At 33.1% G+C, this 22,961-nt stretch overlaps 1 protein-coding gene across 5 annotated transcripts in view; it reads left to right on the forward strand.

Moving 5' to 3' along the window:
* The window catches only part of LOC118189582 (uncharacterized), a 160,238-nt gene that overhangs the window by 55,653 nt on the left and 81,624 nt on the right, over positions 1–22,961 (forward strand). For all 5 annotated transcript variants that reach the window (XM_085825592.1, XM_085825594.1, XM_085825591.1 and 2 more), the window contains one exon: positions 19,912–20,076. In XM_085825592.1, coding sequence (XP_085681718.1) covers positions 19,912–20,076 — 165 coding nt within the window. The remainder of the gene's footprint in view (positions 1–19,911; positions 20,077–22,961) is intronic.

A 22,961-nucleotide genomic window follows, 5' to 3' on the forward strand; every position in this document is an offset into this window, starting at 1 on the left:
AGAAAGCGGAAGGAAAAACTCACCAAGGGATTTGGCGACGGAACCTGACGGCAATAATTTTCCCCTCCGCGATGTATATAGGAAATTGTGGAGCATGTGTTAAGAAGAAATGTTCTTTAACTTTCGCAATAATTGATACTCGGATTTTCGTACTTTTTTTTGGTCAAAATAACTAATCTATTAATTAATTGCGCGAAAAAATATTTTTTTCTTTAAAGTTTAAAGAAATTTAAAACGATATTCGTTTTATGTATTCTTGATAAACTTGAACTTTGCGAGCTTCAGCAACAGATATTTCGCACATACACAGCTGTTTCCCTCTACGTTGGGACCTAGCTGTTCCTGTTGCAGAGAAGTTTTTTTATCTTAACAATACATATTTTTTATAACCTCAATGTACGGTACACATGGGATTTGGTAACCTTATGATGAGCTGTCTCTTAGTCTCTATTTAAGAAGGTGTTGGGCAGCAAAACGGTCATTTTGGTATTGGCAGAAGTTTTCAAAATTGTACCAAGGCGAAGACTAGTATTTTACCGCAAAATCTTTTAAACTTTTTTCATTTTGCAGTAAAATAAAAAAATAGTAATCAGTCATCTAGGCTAACATTTCGTATGACTATATTCGCCAAAATATCATTGATTATTGTAATTCAATTTTTAAGTAATTAACTTCATTTTAATGTTCTTCTTTCCTCTAAATTTATTTATTATTAGTTAATAATACTTTCGAATTTCTCTGGCATAATTCTAAAACTAAATCTAGCAGTATCTGACATACTATCACGAAATTTAATGTACATACTTTTGCTTATGTATGCTGCTAAATAATTAGTAACCTGAATTTATTTTTAAAAATATCATTAAATAGATTTCTTTCTTTCGTTTAGCTGCAAAATGTTTGCAAAAAACTCATTTTTTAATCCAGGTTGGGCAGATTCTAATCTCAATCTTCAGTGGAGAAAACAACTATTATAGCTATAATAGTAATGCTTTCGAGATTATATATATAATAAGTCATATGCAATTGGCTAATTTTTGTGTTTTCAAGTGGTACCATAATTAATTTACCTCTCAGCGCAGGCAACGCGCACTATGCTGATAGACTGGAATTTTCTCGAAACAAACCTGGAAAAGTCAGGGAATTTCATTCTCCTCTTTTAGTGGCAATCCTATAAATTTTTCATAGATAAGGAAAACCTTTTCATCGTCGTTTTTAATGCATTGAATAAATCTACAAACTTGGTTGTGTCCTTTAACGATAGTAAAGCAACTATTTCTTCTGTGATATTATAATGTTCATCAATTCATTTGGTAAAGATTGTCAATTGTGCCGTATCAGAAGTACCGGTGCTTTCGTCCATGGGTAACGAATAAAATTTAAAATTAATTCATTTGCTTTTTAATGTCTTTTCAACTGATTTCCCCAACTCTTGTGGATAGAGTTTGGTGTAATAAACTGATTTTAGAAAAATCCAACTTTTTTTTAGGGCAAATTATGTTTGTTGCGTTTTCCATACATTCTTTTATAACTTTGCCATTAATAAAGGTTTTTGATTTTTTCACTGTTAAATTTGCTACGTCATAACTTGCTTTTGCAATATTATTATTTTGAGAAACTGTCTTTTTTTAAAAAAAATTTTCAGACAATAGCCTTTTTTTTTTAGTTTTGTTATTTTATCTTTACAGCAAATGCCAAAATATACATCATATTTTGCGGCATGCTTTTGACTATAATGTTATTTTAAATTGTAGTCCTTAAAAACTGGCACAAAGTCCCTACAAATTAAGCAAAGTGCATTACTATTCTCCTTAATAAAAAAAGTATTTCTCCGTCCGGTTTCATTAAAAACTTTTTTTTTTTCATTTTTTTTCTTTTTTTTATGTTCTGCTTGTTTTTTTAATGACATGGATTCCATCTGAAAAATATTATATGTTTTATTTTTATAAGCAAATATCCATAATGCATATGAATTGTTCATACCTTTTTAAGAATTTGATACAAGAATTAGGAACTTAAAATACAATGCAATATACTGCATACAAATATTGTAATTCACCAAAAATTTGTATACAAATTTAAAATTTTTATAAAAGTGTAACAACGACAAAAAGACATGACATAAGTTTAACAACAGCAAAAACATTGACAGTTAACAGGTGTTATATATAAAATCGATGGATACACACATAATTCAAAACGTAAATTGTCATAGTATGGTAGAGTTTTAGAATGTATTTAAATATTTTACAAGTTGTGAACTTTTGTGAATTGCAAAAGTATAAATTAAACTATACGCCAACCAATTTGTATAGGTAATAATATTACTTTTACTTATTTATTATTATTACCAATAAACCTAAAATTCTGCTTCCGCAAATGACAAAGACAGTTTCCACCAAGAATGAAAGAAGCAATAGTACTCCCGTACAATGATATAAACTTTTAACGCCATCTAGGTACAAAACGAGACATAAAATATGAATATTATAATACTCTTAGCCTTAGAAAAAGGCAGGATTCCTATTGAAAATAAGAGAAATAAATCTAACACACTATTTTCATGTGACCTGTATTATGAGATGGATTTCGCATCCTGTGGGAGCCGTACGCGGAAAGTTTTAATACATTATGATATACTGAGATGTTTTTATTTTAAAATAGATGTCAACAAATCGATTATATATGAATCAAATTCAAACATTTATTTTTTTATTAAAAATGTGTAAATTTAAGTACTTTCATAATTTGAGTTTGGGCCGCACTTTATACACCCATGCCCTAGAGCTTAAGATTGGAATCATATTGAAAAACATTTTTTTTTAAATACAGATTTTTGTAGCTAACACAGTTTTAAGTGAGTGAAAAATTATTCATATCTAATACCAAAATATGAATTAGTAAGGAAATTTTATAAAACTGAACAGATGCAAAATTTATATACACATTGTTTTCATCCTGTAATAGCTTTTCAAATCATTGCTAATTTTTTATGCTAAAATATATTTTTGACTGCCAGTTTGATGCCATCAGTTATATCTTTCTCAGTGTATATATATATTGTTTCGCTTTTTTTTTTTTTTTTTTTTTTTTTTTTTTTTTTTTTTTTTTTCCCCAGATACCAGTTGTTACATTATTTTCTTCCTTCACATTCGTACAGCTTTGGAGTGAATAACAACGACACTTGATGAAGTATCGAAATACACTTTATTTACCAATATTAATCAGGACAGCTCCAAAACACTTTTACATTCGTTGAAGATCTACTATAAACATGCTGGAACAATCAGCAGCACAACCTTCAGACTATCATGGTGAAGACAGCTTCACTGCAAAGCACTGGAGAACAGCTCCCGATTCTGCTCGGTCGTTCTCGAAATTCCACGTACTCTGGAGACTATCCACGCTACAACTCACGATGCACTCGACGACACACAGAGCACAGCTCCCAACTCTCGGTTCAGACGATACACTAAGAGACTCTTCGATGCACTCGGTGCTAGATTTCGAGACACACGCTCAATGACTGACTATCAGCTCGCTAGACGAGGCACACTGACTGACTGCGGACCAGCAGGGTTTGCTTTCGGCTTGTGTTCGAGAACATTCATGGCTAAACTGTTAAGAATTCTTTCCAGAAGGTTCTCCATCTGTACATAGCATATCGCCAATTTTGTCACCAAATGGGGGATTTCTCGCCATATGCATAGACTCCAACTACTACGGATTCTCCGTAGTTTCTACGGAAATTCATGAAAAACTACGAGCTACGAAAAGTATGGAATAAAATACGGATTTTACAGAAACAAGAGCAGGAGAACCAGTACGCAAAACGGAACCAATTAATTCATCCGATGATTGGCTGAATACTCGTGTTATCATATATCACGTGTTGAGTGCGTTCCTAGTTTTGAAGAATTAGCCAATCGTAGATCAGTAACTCCAACCGTTAACGACTTATCAATAGTTCCACCCAATTGTCTGTCTCCCAGGTTCCTCGCTGATGCGTGTTTAGGCTGCATTCGGCTGCATTGTGTAGTTTACGGCGAGAGCTTAGCGTGTGTCTTGTGAACTGTGAATCAGGTAAAAGATTTTTAATCATAATGCTGCCTCGAACGAAGAAGCCAAAATTATCAAAGCAGAAGTTTAAAGATTCATATTCTTCAGAATTTCCATGCATTAAAGCGTCCGAAATTTCTGTGAATCACGCACACTGCAGTGTATGCAACAAAGACTTCTCAGTTGCTCATGGCGGAAAAGATGACTGTAAACGGCATGTGTTTTCTCAAAAGCATATAGAACTTGGCACCGTAAAATCTAAAGAAATAACAAATTTCTTAATAAAAGATGATGAAACAGATCCTGTAAAAGCCGAATGCTATTTTGTTCGTTTTTTAATTGAACATAATCTACCGCTTTCTGTTTCGGATCATTCCAAAGAGCTTTTCAAAGCAATGTTTCCGGATTCTGCCATAGCAAAAAAATTAAGCTGCGGTCATACCAAAACTGCTGCTATTGTGAAAACGCTTGCAGAAAATACTGTTGCTGATATTATAAAATCAGTGTGCAGTACATCATTTTCTCTAAGTACTGATGGAAGTAATGATAACAGTGATAACAAACTGTACCCATTGGTTATAACATACTACAGTAAAGAAAAGGGAGTGATAATTACTTCATTGATTTCTATTTTAGAATGCACGAATAATACAGGAGAAGGTATTTTTAATTGTATAAATGAAAACTTTAAAAACAAAGGTTTAGAATGGAAAAATTGCTTATCATTTTCTTCAGATAATGCTAGTAATATGATTGGAAAGTTTAAAGGTGTAGCATCATTTATCAAAATGCATCAACCAAGTATAATCACCCAAGGTTGTCCGTGCCACCTCTTGCATATAGCTGCAAAAAAAGCTACTGAAAAATTAATTGGCTCAGAAATTGAAATGTTGATAATAGATATATATTTTTACTTGGAGAAAAGTTCGAAACGGAAGCATAGCTTCAAAGTTCCTCAACAAATTTTGGGACAGAATGCAAAATCTCATAAAATTTTGAAATATTGCAGTACGAGATGGTTGTCTCTTTTAGAATCTATAACAAGGATTTTGGTACAGTGGGATGCTGTGATAAATTTTTTTGGAGATAAACCAGATAACAGTGAGAATGAAGGAAAGAGATTGCAATACATTAAAAAAATTTTACAGTCACCGACCACCAAATTGTACTTGTTATTTTTGAAAAATACTTTGCCTTTGTTTATAACAGTAAATATTAATTTGCAACAACAAGCTCCTTATATACATAAATTGAGAACTTTTTGAACTTTTAATGAATTTATTTGTTAGATTCGTAAAACCATCAGTAATTTCTAAAGAAAATGAAGATGTTACTCTAACGTCTATTCCATTTCAGAAGTATAGTAAACAAAAAGAAAATGAAAATTTAGTGATTGGTGCGGAAACAAGACTATATTTAAAAAATGCCAAGTTGAATGAAAGTGAAGTGAAATCATTTTTCAATTCTGCGCGAGCTATTTTTGTAACTGCATGTTCATATATAATTGATAAATTTCCACTGAGTGATCCATTTCTAAAACATGCTGAAGTTGCTGACATCAACTTGAGAACTGAAGTCTCATTTTCATCTGTTCTTTACTTGATGAATACTTTTCCATCCATTATTGATGAAAAATGTCTTAATCAAGTAGAAATTGAATTTTCCATGTATAAAGTAGATGATTTGAAAGAAATTGTAGATTTGCGTATTGATATAGCATGGGGAGAAATTGCCAAATTAAAAAATATGAATGGGTGTATTAAATACAAAGTATTGCCTTCTGTAATGCTTGCTGTCTTAATAATACCTCATTCAAATGCAGCTTGCGAAAGAATTTTTTCTATTGTTAAAAAAAATCAGACGGAATTTCGACCAAATTTAGGTCTTAAAACTCTTGAAGCAGTTTTGATTGAAAAAATAAATATGCAGGCAAATGAAGAACTGTGTTATAAAAAAACATTCTCAAAATCAGAACTTAAGCTTGCTAAGCATGCTACATATAAATCTTTGCATTCATAAATTATGCGTATTTTGTTTAATACTTATATGTATCATTCTTGGTTATTTAAATTTTATTTCCCTGTAGAAATCATATCCAGAATAAAGATATGATTTATAGCTTCTGATTTTTTCTATGATTAGTAGTGATTTGAAGTACTTTTTATTAGTGAATGCTTGAGGAGTTAAAAGAAAATTTCTAATTAAATGTGCATATAATTTACAAGGTATATTTTTAATTATTCAGTTTTATATGTATATGGATTTTAAATGTAATAAAATTGATTACAATTAATTATTAATTTAAAATTAATGAATGGTTAATTACAACATACGCTACGCGCACATTTTCAAAGTTGTAAAAATGTCGTTCGCGCGTTGACTACTGACAAGGTTTGCTGAAGGTTGGAGTCTATGCATATGTGGCAAACTTGCCTTCCCTTGCCATTTTATGGCAACCCTAAACTTGCTTTGTGGGGAAGCCATCTTACCGTGCCTGGACATTTCATAACAATATTTTAAACTTTGGGTTGAGAGCAGAAATTTTCTAAAAATTCTTTCTTGACTTTCATAAAAGCAATTGTATGACCTTCAAACAATTTTAAAACAGTGTGGAATATTTGGCATCTTAATGATTTTGTGTCGTATCTTTTCCAACATATGATCAGCTTTGTGTTTCTGATGTTAAAATATTATTACTGGTTATTATTAGAATAGAAAACATTTTTGTACAGATCAGTTTTATCATTTTACCCATTCTTGTAAAAACTTCCCGTCTCTTATAGTTAATGTATCTACATATTTTGAATTGCCTGGCGTTGCAGTGTATGCAACGTCGTGTCTTATGTTAAAGTAATATATCTGTCTAATGCACTGTGAGAAATCACTAATATCCATTTTCATTATGTTTTTAAATTTTGCTCTTACTGTTTTTGTCTTAATTGTCAGCTTCTTTTAAATTGTGTTTGTAAAGTATCTTCACACTCATCATTTTTAAGGTTCTGCAATAAGGTTCAACAATTTCTTTATTTTTCAGAATAATTTGAAGATTGGATGGTTCCAAACCACTACTATCCATTTTCATTATATTTTAAACTTTTGCTGTTAATGTTTTTGTCTTAATTGTCAGCTTCTGTAAATTATTTTTGTAAAGTGTCTTCACACTCGTCATTTTTTAAGCTTCAACAATTTCTTTATTTTTCAGAATAATTTGAAGATTGGATGGTTCCAAACCAGTTTTTTTAGCCTCTCTCCCTTTCTCCAAGTTTAGTCCTTTTGAAGAATTTAGTTAAGTAATTTTGTCTGGTCTTCCAAGGTTGAAAATTTTCGTTCTTTGTTCGACGTACTACTTATTAAATTAAAAAATCTTTAAATTCGACAATTTTGAAAAACAAAACGAGCAGCAGTGAAACTAATTTTAAATTAATATTAGAAAGAAAAAAAAAATTGAGTATGCAGTTGAGGAATAGAATGGATGTTAACAGTATGGCACTGATCCATGTAGTAACTGGTCTTGGTTGCATTTGTTAACATTGCATATTACTTACTGCATACAGAACAAAAGTGCAATTAATATAAATCTATGAGATATTCTAATACAATATGTAACAGCATTGAAGGTATAGAAACAATGTAGGTTGTTGTCCTCATTATGTGAAGATCTTGCTAGCAGCAAGAGTCTCTCAAGTTGAGAGTGTAAGGCATTCTTTAAGAGTATTCTTGTCTAAAACAATTTGCAGGCACAATTAATCACACCCTCTTAATTTTTCAGTTGTATTTTACTTCCTCTGATTCATTACAGTTGGAACAATATCAGAGGAGGAACAGTATTGTTACATGCGTACAGGTTTGTAACAGATTGAATGCACGATGGTCCGATGATAGGATGATAAAATTTATTTTATCAAAAGAAACACTTCAGAGTTCTGGAACTTACCACAGAAATAACCATACAGGTGTTCACAGTATCACAGAGTACATTTAGTAGTTACACCTCAAAACTACTAAGAACGTTAAACACAACGCAAGCAAAGCACATCTAAAAGGCGAAGCTTTCAGTACTCCAAAGTCACTCTGAACAGCTCACAAATGGCAACAACCAAAGGCACATGCTCTTTCCAGCCTTACATAGTTTTCACTTAACCGCGAAGATATTTTTAGTAGTTTCTGCTTCTCAAAATTACTGGAAGCCATATGAGGCTCAAATACAGTTACACATGAAATCAATTGCATTTACTCAATTAAGAGGCCGTTATAAAATTTCAGCAAGTTTGGCAACTTTTGGGGATTTCTCACCAAATTAATGAGATAGCCATTTACTTAATGTTAAGCATACTTACCCCTGTATTCCTCATTTTCCGGCTAGCTTCGCTTCTCCAGATTTTCATGTTACATTATACAAAAGAAGTGCAACAATTTTACATATCTATGTACAAAATTTGGGACAGTATCATTGGCCCATCAGATCATTGCATTTGTTTAGAATATATGTAACGTGTGGAGCCTAAGTGAGTTTTTGGTCTAAAATGACACCAAGGTATTTGACTTGCTTGGTCCAGGAGATATTTTGATCGTACAGTTTCAGAGTTGTATTCAGATCAATATTGATTTTTTGGTTTTTATTTTCCACTTGACTATCCAGGACTCTAGTGCGTGGATGTGTTCTTGTAATGCTTGTACAACTGCGGCCATTGACGCGTTTTGGTGGAGGGTTGTGTAGAATGTCATTCATATAAATTGAAAAAATGGTGGGTGAGAGTAAGCTCCCGTGAGGCAAGCCTGCAAGGGTTTCTCTGCATGTGGAGTAAGCTTGTTTATAACGAACGACAAAGTATCTATCGTACAGGTAGGAATTAATGAGGTTTATGATGTAATCTGAGAAATCCAGAGTGATTAATTTGTATGTGAGACCCTGTAGCTATACACAGTCGAAAGCTTTTGAAATGTCAAGAGAGAGGGCGCCAGTTATATGTCTGTTTTTAAGCCCATCAGCAATTAACTCTGTAACCCAATACAGTTGATGCATCGTTGAGTGTGTCTACCGAAATCCATATTATTGGGGAATCAGAATAATATTATCTCCAATGAAGTCTTGGATTCGTTTTAATATCACAGCTTTGGCGATCTTGCTGAAGGTAGAAAGCAGGTTAATCGATCTGTATGAGGTGGCACTGGAAGGATCTTTTCCTGGCTTTAGTATTGGTGCAGTCACTGCTGTTTTCCAATAGGTTAGAAAATTTTGAATTTTCATCATTGCATTTATTAACTTTGTGAATTTGCGCAGCATCTTTGGACCCATTTCTTTGATCACTTTATTGCTGACGTCCAATCCAGGGGGTTTTCTATTTTTCCTCTTCTTGATATAACTACTAACTTCCGATGGCATGATTAAGGGTGTGTTGTTAGTGTTTGTTCTTGAGTGGAATTGGGTAATGAGGGAAGACACTACGTGTTCTGTTTGTACGTGATGAATGTTGTGTGTACGAAATTGAGAAGTATAAATCTGCGATAGACTCGGCTTTCTCAAAATCAGTGTAGGCAATCCCAGAAGGACCGTTAATGGGTGGAATATTTGTGTTGCATCTTTTAAACTTAGAAACCGCATTCCAAACAGAGCATCTGCTGAAAGCGATTCTAAGTATCTGGCCCAGTCGAGTTGTGCATGTTTTTTTATAAGAGTCCTCACATCTTGATTAAGTTTATTCATGAGAGATTTATCAGCCAGGCATCTGGATTTTTGCCATTGTTTTCTTGTATGATTTCTTTCCCTTATTAGCTCTCTGATGACACTATTTTTAAATCTTTTTCTTCTCTCGTCTCTTTACTATTTTTCATTAATGCACTGTGCTATTCTTCAGTGAAATTTTTTGTGAAAGCGTCTAACTCATCTCTTATCTGTATTGTACTGAGCGTGTACTGAGTGTTACTTAAGAGTTTGGCATATCCTGCGCAATTCATAATAAGGGTTCTTCTGTGTGATGTACTGTAGGTATTGTTTTTGATTTCCATTATGACTGGGTTATGATCTGACGATAACTGTGACAAACTTTCAATGTAGTCAGGATTGGTAGTATACTTTAGAATGAAGAAATCAATTGTAGATGGTCTATCAATACCACAGAGTGTTGGTTTAACTGGGAGTGCTAGGTTAATGGGCAAATATGTGTATAATACGTCTGTGTTGAAGAATATCCCAGCAGTTCCACTTGTGTGCATTAAAATCTCCACCTATAATGACTCGGTTGTATTTATTAATAAAGTTTGCAAATCTGTCTTTACAGAATTTGCAGGCATGTGCATAGGGAAATAGGTGGAGATAATAGTGATTGGTCTTGATGTGTTTGGAGTGAGTGTTATAGCTAAGGCTTCTATGCCTAAAAGCTGTGGCAATTGTGCGATATGATGAGAAATGGAGCGCTTGATTAAAATGAGTAGTACTCCTCGTGAATTTACTTGGAGAGCATATCTCCCGGCTGTCGGTCGATCCCATCTGTGGGTAACATAGTTACAGGCTCTGAATGTGTTGTGGGGACCAAGCATATGTTCCTGAATGAGTAACATGTCAAAACAGAATTCGTGCATGAACTTTTTGAGCTCGTAGGCTTTAGGGAGCAATCCATTTGTGTTTCATGTAACAATTGTTAAAGATTGATTACTATTATTCAGATACATTATTAGTACTTTCACTTAGAATTCACAAAAAATAGAAACATTTTGTCCATACTAAAAAGCATTATGCTTAGGCATATATTTTTTAAATACATTATTCATAACAGAAATATGCCCACCAGCGCCCGAGCGGTAAAGTCGCTGAACACTGGTAGTTCGGTCCAAGGTTTGAATCCCACAAACGGGCTGGCTGCCTGGGCGTTTCCATGGTTTTCACCATGTGTAATGTGTATACAAGCCAGTTTGCCTTAGAAAGACCTCCACGAAGGCATCCCTCCCCTTAGGCAAATAGCCCTAGAGTGATTTGCCATGATTAAATAAACCAAACTAAACCAAACCATAACAGAAATATTTTGGATTTCAAAAATGTTATTTAAATTAGATATATGCTTAATAAAATTAGCAAATTCAGAAACCTTGACTTTTGTCAGTATTATTTTGCATAGCAGTTTTTCTATTAGCATTTTTGTTAGAATTGCCATTATTACTGGTCTGAGCATTAGATGGACTGTTATTCTGAGTATTAATTTGAGATATATTTTCAATTTCCTGCACATTTAGTGCATCAGAAGACGACATGGCGGGTTCTTTCGAACAGTTTAAAGTTAGGGTGCTCTAACTGTCTTTTAGCTATTTGGGTGTATGAAATTCCGTTTTTAACAGTATCATCTTTTCTATTCATGGTTGGTTTTTTTTTAGAGAATTTACTACAACCCCCGTAGGAGGCTGTGTGATTTCCATTACAGTTGCCACACCTTGGATCAGCAATTCTTCCTTTCATCGGGCAATCCAGTTTTATGTTATTCAGAACGTTTCACACGGCAAGGCGTGAAAAAGCAGTTTTCAAATGAGTGGTGCCAGCGTTGACAATTGTAACACTAGAGCACCTGATTTTTTGACACAAACTTTTCAATGTCTACAGAAAATAGCAATAAGTCTTTCACATGGTATATATTTTTGCCATTTTCATTTTTCACCATCTCAACTATGAATATTGGGGCTCTGGTCTTACGTCTTGTAAGCTGAGTAATTTTAGCAATCGAGAAACCTTTTTCGGTCAAAGCATTCACTATGTTTTGCTTATTAGTCGTCATTCCAGGTCCTGTTATAACTACTTTAATGGGTCGTTCATATTTGGCATTGATTACATAGTGTTCAATCTTTTTACTTTGGAATAATGCGCTCAGTACGCGGTGGTCTTCAGGAGTGTACGGTAAAATTTTCAACAGCTCTCTGTTAGCTTTACGTAGGAATTTAGCCTTAGTACTTTTTGATAATTTTTGCAGAAACTTCTCATGCGTATTGTCACTGGGATTTACCATAATGGGGGGAACAGCTGGTTGGCTAACAGTCGTCTGCTGCTGCACAGCCTGATTGTCTGGGGGAACCACATTCGTATCATTGCTTAGAACATTAAATTTATTAGCAGTAGGAATTTTCATGTTAATTTTATCAACTTTCTATTGCTTAGCAGTTTTAGTAGCAAGCTTGAAACCATCATTATCAACATTATTTGCATTCTAGTTAAACTTATGTTTATTTCTAGAATCTAACTTATTAATCTGGTTACTATTATCTGAAATGCTAGAAAAATTGTACTTACCCCTAATTTCCTCAGCTTGTGTCTTCATTTGCTGAATTATCTTTATCAAAGGAGCAGTAATTGTGTCATTATCCATAACAGCATGGTCTCGCCTAGTAATTCCGAACGGTGGCTCTCATGGTCTCGATCTCAGTATCCAGATTTTGGAGTTTCTGACGCGTAATTTCCAATTCAGAATTATTACTGTTCATATCCGTATTTAATCCATTATTCATATTAATAGCAGGTGTGGGCAGTCCAACACAGCTTTTGCAAAGAATAGCAGTATTAGGCACACTCTCATCCATATCATTGTCATCACCATCGTCCACACCGTTAGACTTATCCATCTCGGATGGCTCGTTCATGACAAGCGACCTACAAGCACGAAGATCAAGGACTGAATGGAGCCGTAGCTGAACAAATTACTACTTCTGCAATGTCGGAGCCTGTCGCCTCATAATCGCTCGAATACTGAGACCTGTGGGGGACCATCAACGTGAGATTATCTTTGTGTAGTCTGCCGCAAATAGTTAGTGAAGGTCATTCATTGCTGAAATATCTGAAATATTTTTGGCTGCTTTAAACAATAAAGTTTGGAATCATATTAAAAAGAATCAAAGTGAAAAAGAATGCATGAAGTGGGAAATTTCTTGATTAGAAGTGCAAGTTGTTACGAAGCGAATAACGATTCTAATGTGTCGTTCGACAGGCTAGTAATAACTTGACTATTCTTGTTCGAACTATATTTTGTTTAAACGAGTTTGCATCAGTGGTAAATTTGATCTTGATTTGGATACAAAAAATTTCATGACGATATCTTTCATTTATATTTAATGAAAGCACCAATATATATCACAGCAATACACATACATCGCAATGGCGAACCACAGTTACATAATGTAGAAAAAAAAAAAACAGAATTCCTTTGGCGCAACAGCGCCCTCTATCCTATGAAAAGTTCTAACACACCCCACCTGTGCTCTTTTAAGAGCACATTAAATTTACATATCACTAATATATTTAGATATAATCAAAAATCAATATGCACGAATTAATACTGAAAACTACATTGCAAATCAAATACAATACATGAAACAAACATATATATATAACTTTAAACTTCAAAAGGATAGATTAATTGGACGGGTCTTCGATAAAGTCCTTGAGAAGTACGAATCAAACATGAACGCACATACCCATCCCTACCTTTATAAACTTCTTCTATAATTCCAATAGGCCATAAAAATTTTGATTTCGTCGACCCCTCCAGCAATACAACCTCACCCTTTTTAAGATTCCTTTCAGGAGATGGATTTAGAAAAGTATGCACAGACCGTAATTCAAGGAGATAATTCTCCTTCCACTTTTTCCAAATTTGTTTCAAAAGATTAGTTTGATACAGTTTTCTCCTAGTCAAAGTCTGCCTGTTCAATGGTTCATTCCTGAAAAGGTCGGCGAAATGTACAGGATAAGAAATATTTTCTTGCCCTGGAAACAAGAAATGGGCAGGTGTAAGAGCTTCTGGCTCTTTTATTTCATTATGGACATAAGTAAGAGCTCTATGATTTAAAACTAACTCAATTTCTGATAGAATAGTCATCATTTCCTCAAAGTTAAGAAGTGCCCTTCCGAGAACCTTTCTCAAAGGATCTTTGATACTTTTCATAAGCCTTTCATAAAAACCACCCCACCAAGGCGCAATATATTGCCAAGTTATGCCGTTTATTGATATGAAATCTTTCAATTTTGAATCTATTATAATTTTTGCTAATTCTTTAAGAATTTCATTAGTGGCTCTAAAGCTCTTAGCATTGTCGGAAATGATAACTTTACAATTTCCTCTCCTAGCTAAAAGTCTCCTTAATGACAAAATAAAATTTTTTGTTGACATATTTGTGATTAATTCTATGTGCACAGCTCTAGTAACACTGCATGTAAATAATGTTATGTAAGCCTTTTGAGGCATATCCTTTCCTGATTTTATTAAAACTGGGCCAGTGAAATCTATGCCAGTTATAGTAAAAGGAGGGTTTTCAGTAATTCTACATTTAGGTAGTTGACTAGTTATTTGTTTAGCTGGTTTCAACTTATACTTTCGACAAATTAGTCAGTTACCTAATACTCTTTTTATAATTTGTCTACCTCGTGGAATCCAAAATCTAGACCTAATTTTGGCTAGCGTAAATGTAACTCCACCATGAAAAATTTTATTATGTTCTCGAATAATAATTAACTCTGTAAATTTAGACTGCTTAGGAAGAAGTATAGGATGAGCTTCATCCTTTGTAAACGCTCCTTGTTCTAACCTTCCTTTTATGCGCAATACACCACAACTGTCGAGAAATGGGGCTAAATTCGAAAGTGGAGAGTTTTTAGGAATCGATTTACCATTTTTAAGGTTCTGCAATTCTAAGTTGAACTCTATGTTTTGCTCATGTTTTATCCAGTCTATTTCAGCATTTTGAAGTTCTTCTGCTGTGAGGGGACGTGCAATCGTTTGTCGTTTTTGAAGTTTATTAACAAACCGTTTAACTAGTGCAGTTACTCTTAGTACTTTTAACAAACAACTATATTTCCTTAAATCTAAAATAAATTTCGAATTTTCTACCAAACAGTTATTTTGCACTGTACTTTCAAATTCTCTTTTTAGCTCTAAGTCTACGTCTGTAGATTTTAAGTTCTCTCTTTCAGTAGGCCAGTATTCAGGTGATTGGCTTAGCCACGGTGGACCGTGCCACCAAAGATGGTTTGTAGCTAAATTTGCTGCAGAAATTCCCCTGGACAAGATATCTGCAGGGTTATCCTTACCAGGGCAATGAGCCCAATTATTGGTATCTGATAAAGATTGAATTTCTTCTATTCTATTTTTTACGAAAGTTTTGTATTTACTAGCTTGTCCCTTAATCCAACATAATGTAATCATCGAGTTGGTCCAAAAATAAGTAGAAGTATTAAATTTAAGACATTTACTTACTTGATGGACAAATCTTGCGGACAATAAAGCTCCCATTAATTCCAGTCTTGGTAATGTAAGACCTTTCAGAGGAGCTACACGACTTTTAGAACAAATAAAACTGATACTTATCCTCCCATATTCAGATATAGCTCTTAAATACAATACAGTTCCATAGGCTAAAAGAGATGAATCTGAAAAAGAATGAATTTCAAATGAAATAAATTTACAGTTCAAATTTGAAAAATAACATCTAGGAATTTGGAGATCTTCTAAGTGTTCGATTTCACTGCACCACAACTGCCACTTGTGATCCAGTGACGATGGAAGTTTATCATCCCAGTCTATGTCATGACTCCACAGTTCCTGTAGAATGCACTTCAGCTTTATGATGAAAGGCCCAAGAAATCCGATAGGATCATAAATACGACCCACTACTCGAAGGATAAACCTTTTCGAAGCAGTTCCGTTCTTGACAAACTTTGATAATTCTTTTACGTTAAAAGATATACTGTCTGCATCTGGATCCCAAACTAGACCCAACACCTTGGATGGTGAGTCAAGTCCCGTACTTGAGCTCTTTTCCTCATCGATGTCGAACTCGTCATCTTTCCACAGCTTACGCAGTTCCATGGAATTGGTTTTCCATTTTCGTAATATCATGCCACATCTTTTGAGAATTTCTACACTTTCAGTCGTAATTTTCAAAGCCGCTTGCAAGTCTTCTTCTCCTCCAATCAAATCGTCGACATAAAACCATTCTGACAGTAATTTGCAAGTATCAGGAAATTCTTCTTTACATTTATCAAAATGATATTTCAGAGTTGCAGCTAACAAATATGGACTTGGTTTTAGTCCAAATAAAACTCTACTAAAGTTCATTTTTTGATATGAATTAAAACCGATATCATCAGTCCAGAAGAATCTAGTAAATTTTCTATCACTAGGATCGATCAAAATTTGTAGATACGCTTGCTTTATATCCGCTGTGAAGGCGATTGTATTTTGTCGAAACTTTAAAATCATTTCAAATAGATTTGGATACAAGTTCAGTCCTGTAAATAAACAGTCATTAATTGAAAGTTGTCCTCCTTCATGAGAAGAACCATCAAACACGATTCGAAATCGACTAGTAGATTTGTCCTCGCGAATGACAGCATGGTGGGGTAAGTAGAATGACTGCTCAGAATATGACACTTCAATATCTGATGACGAATTCTCAATGATACCTTCCTTACGATAATCATCAATGACCTTTTTGTAATCCTCATAAAAAGCTGTATCATTTCTAAATCTCCTAACCAGACCATCGAAACGTTTCCGAGCCACTTCTCTATTATTTGCTAATTTCTCCTGCATACCTGGTTTCCACGGCAACTTTACACAATATCTTCCATCTACGAACCCAACAGAATTATTAAATTCATCAAGTATCTCCTGTTCCACTAAAGTCAAACACTCCTCTTCCTTCTTTTCAATACCTAAACTTTCCAGTTCCCAGAAACGCGTGAGTTCAGCTGATACAGTGCTTTGATCACCTAAAACTAAGTTTACAGCAGCCATTTTACTCATATCACCACAATTTCCCTGCAAGGACCATCCAAGTTCTGTGTTTACAGCTACCAAAGATGTATTTAACCTTTCAAAACCTTTTGTCAACTTCCAATAAAAATCTATACCTATTAACAAGGAAATTTCATTATCATCTGACGCTTGATTATAACCCCACGTTAAAGTTAATCCCTTGGCTTCCATTTCAGTTCTTGTACGCTCATTCGGCAAATTAATCGCCGCCCTCGAAATTTCATCTGTTTCCAACGCCTGTATTACGACTTCATTTCCATCTAAAATATTTCGCAATCTCACTTCAACTCTGCAACATGTTTGCAACCTAGGATCCTTTGCTCCAAATGAATAAATCTTTAATGTTTCTGACCCTAGACATTTTAATCCCAACTTCATAGATACGTTTCTTTTAATAAAACTCTTCTCACTACCGTTATCAAACATTGCAATAACTGTACCTGACGATTTACGACCAACAATTTCTGTCCTAACACACTGCAATAAAATCACATTCCTATCATTTACAACTGAATTCGAAATAGTAGGCTGAATTTCCAATTCCTTTGGTTTTTCTTCTTCCGGTTTTGAATTAGATTTACACTTGCTAGAATTTTCAAATTTAAAACAAATAGCTTTGGTGTGTCTACCAAAGCAGAATGAACACTGTTTAGCATTACATTTTTTCACAAAACAGTTTGTGTTACAACATAACAGACATCTCCTTTCCTTAATTAATTTATCCCTTTTTTGTTGCACAGTCATGTTCTCACATTCAGTCTTACAGTGACCTTGACCACAGAATAAACAAACTTCGGAAGTTTTCGCCATAAATTCTGTTACTGACGCGTGTTGATTATTGCGACTCGGAGGGAAGTTTCATTTCTGATTTCGAAAATTGTTTTGTTTGTGTTGGTTAGAATGAAAATTATTGTATGAAGATACATTATTAGAATTAATACGGAATGCCTTTTCTCTTGCACTAATAGCATTGTGTAAAAACTTCATCAATTCCTGTTAATCATGACAATTATTTATATTTTGCTTAGAAAATTCAAGAGTCAATTCTCCTGGCAGATTTTTTAGTATTATGTTAGTCAGTATTGTTGTGTATGTTTCCGATTTGACATTTAATTCCTCTAAACATCTAATTTGAGTTTGGGCTTCAAAATAAAGGTTACGAAGGGCCTGAATGTTAGAAGCATTTTTTACAGGTGCCAGATTTAATAAATTTGAGCATTTATTAAAATGTCTCTTTGGCCAAATGTTTCAGAAATCAATTTAACAGCCTGTTTATAATTCTCTGGAGTAATTGAGAATCCTTTGATGCTAGCTAGGGCTTTACCACCTAATAACGACTTTAAATAGCAAAATTTGTCAACCTCAGTTAAATTAGAATTATTATGTACAGAATTCTCAAACTGATTCCAAAAATCTAAATATTCTGAAGGCTCACCATAGAATCGAGGAAGCGAAAGTTTAGGAAGTTTAGTTCTGTTTTCTAAATGCAAATTTTTATTTTCTACGTGAACATTTTCTGGATTTACTGTTTGTTCACCTGACTGATATGGAACTTTTCCAATTGATTTAATTTTGTTTTGCAACTTTACTTTAACTGGTATTATTTTTTCGTTATATTCATCTATTGTGTTAATTTCATCCTTAATTTCTTGTTCTTCTTTCAACAATTCATCAATGTCACTATTTAGTATGTTAATAATTTCAATTTTACTATTCAACTGTTCTAAATATGAATCACATACATCTATATCAATATCTGATTCATTCAAATATATGTTTATTTTTTCTACTAACTTTAAAGTTTGTTCACGATGTGTGTCACGCTTAGTTCGAAGCTTTAACAATTTAGCCATTTTCACAGTTTCTAGCAACAAATTTTACCCCTCAAATACTTTAACAATAAATTCTAATTCTAGAATTCTAAGAAAACAAACTGTAATTTTTAACAACAAATCACACTTCAAGCATTAACAACAAATTCTAATTATAAGAAAGCACAACATTTTCTTATTTTCAAATACCAATGCAAATATTCAGTAAATGCGAAACCTAAAGTTGTAAATTTTTACCAAACAAGATCAACAACATCAAATAACTTTACCACTTCAACAATTACAAAATATTCTATTCAACCAAATTTTCAACAAAACTATTTACTCACCTCACCATTACGATAATTCCCGGCGACAGCACCACATGTTACGAAGCGAATAACGATTCTAATGCGTCGTTCGGCAGGCTAGTAATAACTTGACTATTCTTGTTCGAACTATATTTTGTTTAAACAAGTTTGCATCAGTGGTAAATTTGATCTTGATTTGGATACAAAAAATTTCATGACGATATCTTTCATTTATATTTAATGAAAGCACCAATATATATCACAGCAATACACATACATCGCAATGGCGAACCACAGTTACATAATGTAGGAAAAAAAAAAAAAAACAGAATTCCTTTGGCGCAACAGCGCCCTCTATCCTATGAAAAGTTCTAACACAAGTAACAGAATTTTTATATATATATATTTTAGAATATTAGTTGGGCAATAATAGATGTAATATAAAAACTACACTGATAAAATATTTTCTCACTAAGTGTAATACAATTTTTCTGGTTTTAATGAGATATATGAGATCAAGACATTCATCCAGTGGTGAATATCGCACCAAATAATTGCTACTTTTATTTAATCTAAGTTACTTACATAATACTCTTCATAGGTTTGCTGTCATATGTAGAACTTTAAAATGTTTCTCAAATAAAACAAAGTAAGTTCTTGTTTCTATGTATCCCTGTATATAGATAGACCTTACATATTTTGAAAAAATTGCGTACTAATCATAAAAAGTACCATATAAAATCATAACCTAAAGTGTATAAGAGAAAAACTTAAATATTTTTTTCTAAAATTTATAAATTTATGAGAATTCTCTACCCTATGTAGACATTTTGTTAACTTTAAAAGCTTCAGATTTATACTATTTAAAAATTTATTTAGATGTTTTCAAAAAAACAATCTGCATATGTTTTTTATGATTTTTTTTATTATTTTATTTTTTAGGCTATTCATGGATTAAACCAGATGAAAATGTAGTACCTGCTTTTAGATCTACCGTTATTACTGAAAGGTTCAGTCATTTAATAAAGTTGGTTCAAGCATTGCATTTAGTTGATCCTCTAGATAAAGGATGGAGTGTTTTGCAAATTATAGCTACATCAGTGAAAGGTATTTTATTTTGATAAATATAAACATGGCAATTTCATGAACAAGGCAAATATTATTCAGGACAAATTATTGGATTCAAATATGAATAGCTGCCAACTCTCCCAGTTTTTAAGTTTTAGCTTCCCCAAAATATATGAATTTATTGAATTAATGAAATTTAAATATGGAAAATTCCATTCCTCCACCTCTAATGATTTTCAGAATAAATTATTAAATTTTATTTCATTTGAAATGTATTTTTTTCTTATTACATTTTATTGATGTCTGTCTCAGTAAATGTCATTTGATCTGAGTTATCTTAATCAGCTATAGACATCTGTAGATTTTCGTATGAAGTTTTAAGCAATGTTTAATCTGTTAATATCTGTATTTGTTTACTTCAGTAAATGATACATTACTAAGTTTATGAGCACAAATGAACTGATAAGTATAAAAATTCTTTCACTTCTCAGTAAAAAGTAAGAAAATTTTGAAAAAAAAATTATGCATAGAACATAAAATTTAGAAAATTCAATTAAATGCTAGTATCTTTAACATCAGAAAGGAATTACAAATAGTTCAATAGTCTGAACCGTGCATTATAAAGTGAATTAAAGTATTTTTAAAGAATCTTTGACGTGGTGGTTCTGCACAATTTGTTTTTAACATTTTAGCATTGACAGCTCATAAATAATTTCATTCAGGATTAAATCTTAGAGGTAGTGAACAAAGTATTTTAGTGGTATATAAACTTGAATGAAGAAAACATGTTTTGTCATTTTTTATGCTAAATTTAATAATGGGTTTAAAAATGTCCACATGTACATTTTCATAAAGTTGTCTGTGTCATGTTAGATGTGGTGACTCTAAGTGAACTTGTGTTTACTCGCCAACTGTGTATCTGTATCTCTAACTGTAACGACAACAGAGATTCTAAACAAAAAAAAAAAAAAAGAAGAAGAAAAGAAAAACACTTCACGTTCTCATCATTGCTGCAGTTGGTTGCCTTTTGCCCTCTGTCACAGTCATCTATGTTAATTTAATGTGTAATAGTAATGATATGATTAAAATTTTATTATTTAAAATTGATCTGTTACTTCATGTGTCTACTTTTCATGCAAAAATCTAGTAAAGCCTATATATGTATTTATTGTTATATCCAGTAGAGCAACTTGCAACAAATGATGGTGACATCTCCTTACTTGGAATGAATCGAAGAAATTTACAATGTAGACAAGAATTTCTTCTATAACAGTGTACTGTAATAGTGTGTGAAATGCAATTCAACCAGTATATTTTTATTATTGTATGTATTGAATTGCTTTAATGTATCCGTCAGTGATCATGGTCCAGAAATATGCGAGTGGATATTTTTTGTGCATCAAGGTGATTTGTGATATTTTGTACTTTTTTCTTCCTCAAATTGGATATTATCAGTGTGCATTCGTTAAGAGGGTGAGTTGTTGTTGTTTTTTCCCCTTGTGTATTTTTCATGCTGTAGATCATTTGAACCCAGGTCCTAATGTTAATTATTTAGTTCTTCACAAATACTGCAATAATATTCCTGAACTGTATCATTTTATTGTTATTGGTATTATCACAATGAATGCTGGCAATCTTCCAACCACTGATTATAAATAAATTACTTATGTTTCTACGAAATTTTCCCTAGTTTGCCATATTGACTCCATTTGTGGGTTTTTTTTTTTTTTTTTTTTTTTTTTTTTTTTTTAATTAGATGCCCAATTCAAGCTCCAGGGGCACAAAGTTTTGTACCACAATTTCTGTCTTCAATGCCAAGGTTCTGCGGTCAGTATGCTGGATAGTTCTGAAACTTCCCTCAGATACCAAATACAAGGAATTGAAAAATAGATTTTAATGTCAGTATAATGAGGAGTCTTACTAAAGCAGCTATTACAGGATTTGCAACTTGACGATAGGTGTCCAACTCGGTTATTATCAAAAATGCAGGAAGTTGCTGGTGATCCAATGTTTTACAATCAATGTGGCTCAACCATTTCCTGAGTAATATCCAGGCTGTTCTTACCACTATTAACGAGAAACTACATAAGTTGGCCCAAATAGCAGACAAAATTCATGATGTCCTCCAGCCACAAGCAATCAATCAAGTTCAGCATTCCAGTGTTGATATTTCATTGCTTCAGCAATGCATCCAGGAATTATCATTCAAGTTGCAGCCTTACAGACAGGATTTCGGTATCGCCCTAGAACCCAAATAATAGGTAATACCAATGCGTGCAGTTCAGTAAGCAAAAATAAATTTGTTTTTATCACCTCCAGTCTGGTAATATAAATGTAAGCCTCCATGAAAATTCCAGCAGACCTCTTTAAACTGAGTGACAGAGGCTAGTGTATTAATTGATACTTAACTTGTTGTAAATTGTCAGGTATGCACCTTTCTCGTTGATAAAGGTTCTGACATTTCAGTCAAACTTCCTTGTCTTGCTGAATCGAAATGGGCACCTGGATGCTGCTAATGGACCAAAAATTGCAAGGTTTTGTTTGCATCGCAAATGTCAATGGCCATTTTTCATAGTTGCAGTTTCGCACCCAATAATTAATGCAGTGTTTCTGCAAAAATTTTCTCTTTTGGTCAACATTTAAAATCAATGCTCATTAGACTCAATCACACAATTGTCCACTCTAAATAGTATCAGAAATTGCACTAATTTTGGAATTGAATTAATTTTCAGTAATTTTCAGTATCCTAACATCTTCCGCTTGGTAACCAGCAAACCAACTGCTGGCCATAGTTATTGTACATAGAAACCACTGTGCACCAACCTTTGCCAAAGCAAGGCATTTGCCTCCAGAGAAATTAATTGCTGCAAAATAGCAATTTAAAAAAAAAAAAAAAAAAAAACATAATTGGCTTTTTTTGTTGT

Source organism: Stegodyphus dumicola, chromosome 10 (genome assembly GCF_044657685.1).
Source record: "Stegodyphus dumicola isolate Sdum_Otavi_A_Nest chromosome 10, ASM4465768v1".
Classification (NCBI taxonomy): Eukaryota; Metazoa; Arthropoda; class Arachnida; order Araneae; family Eresidae; genus Stegodyphus; species Stegodyphus dumicola.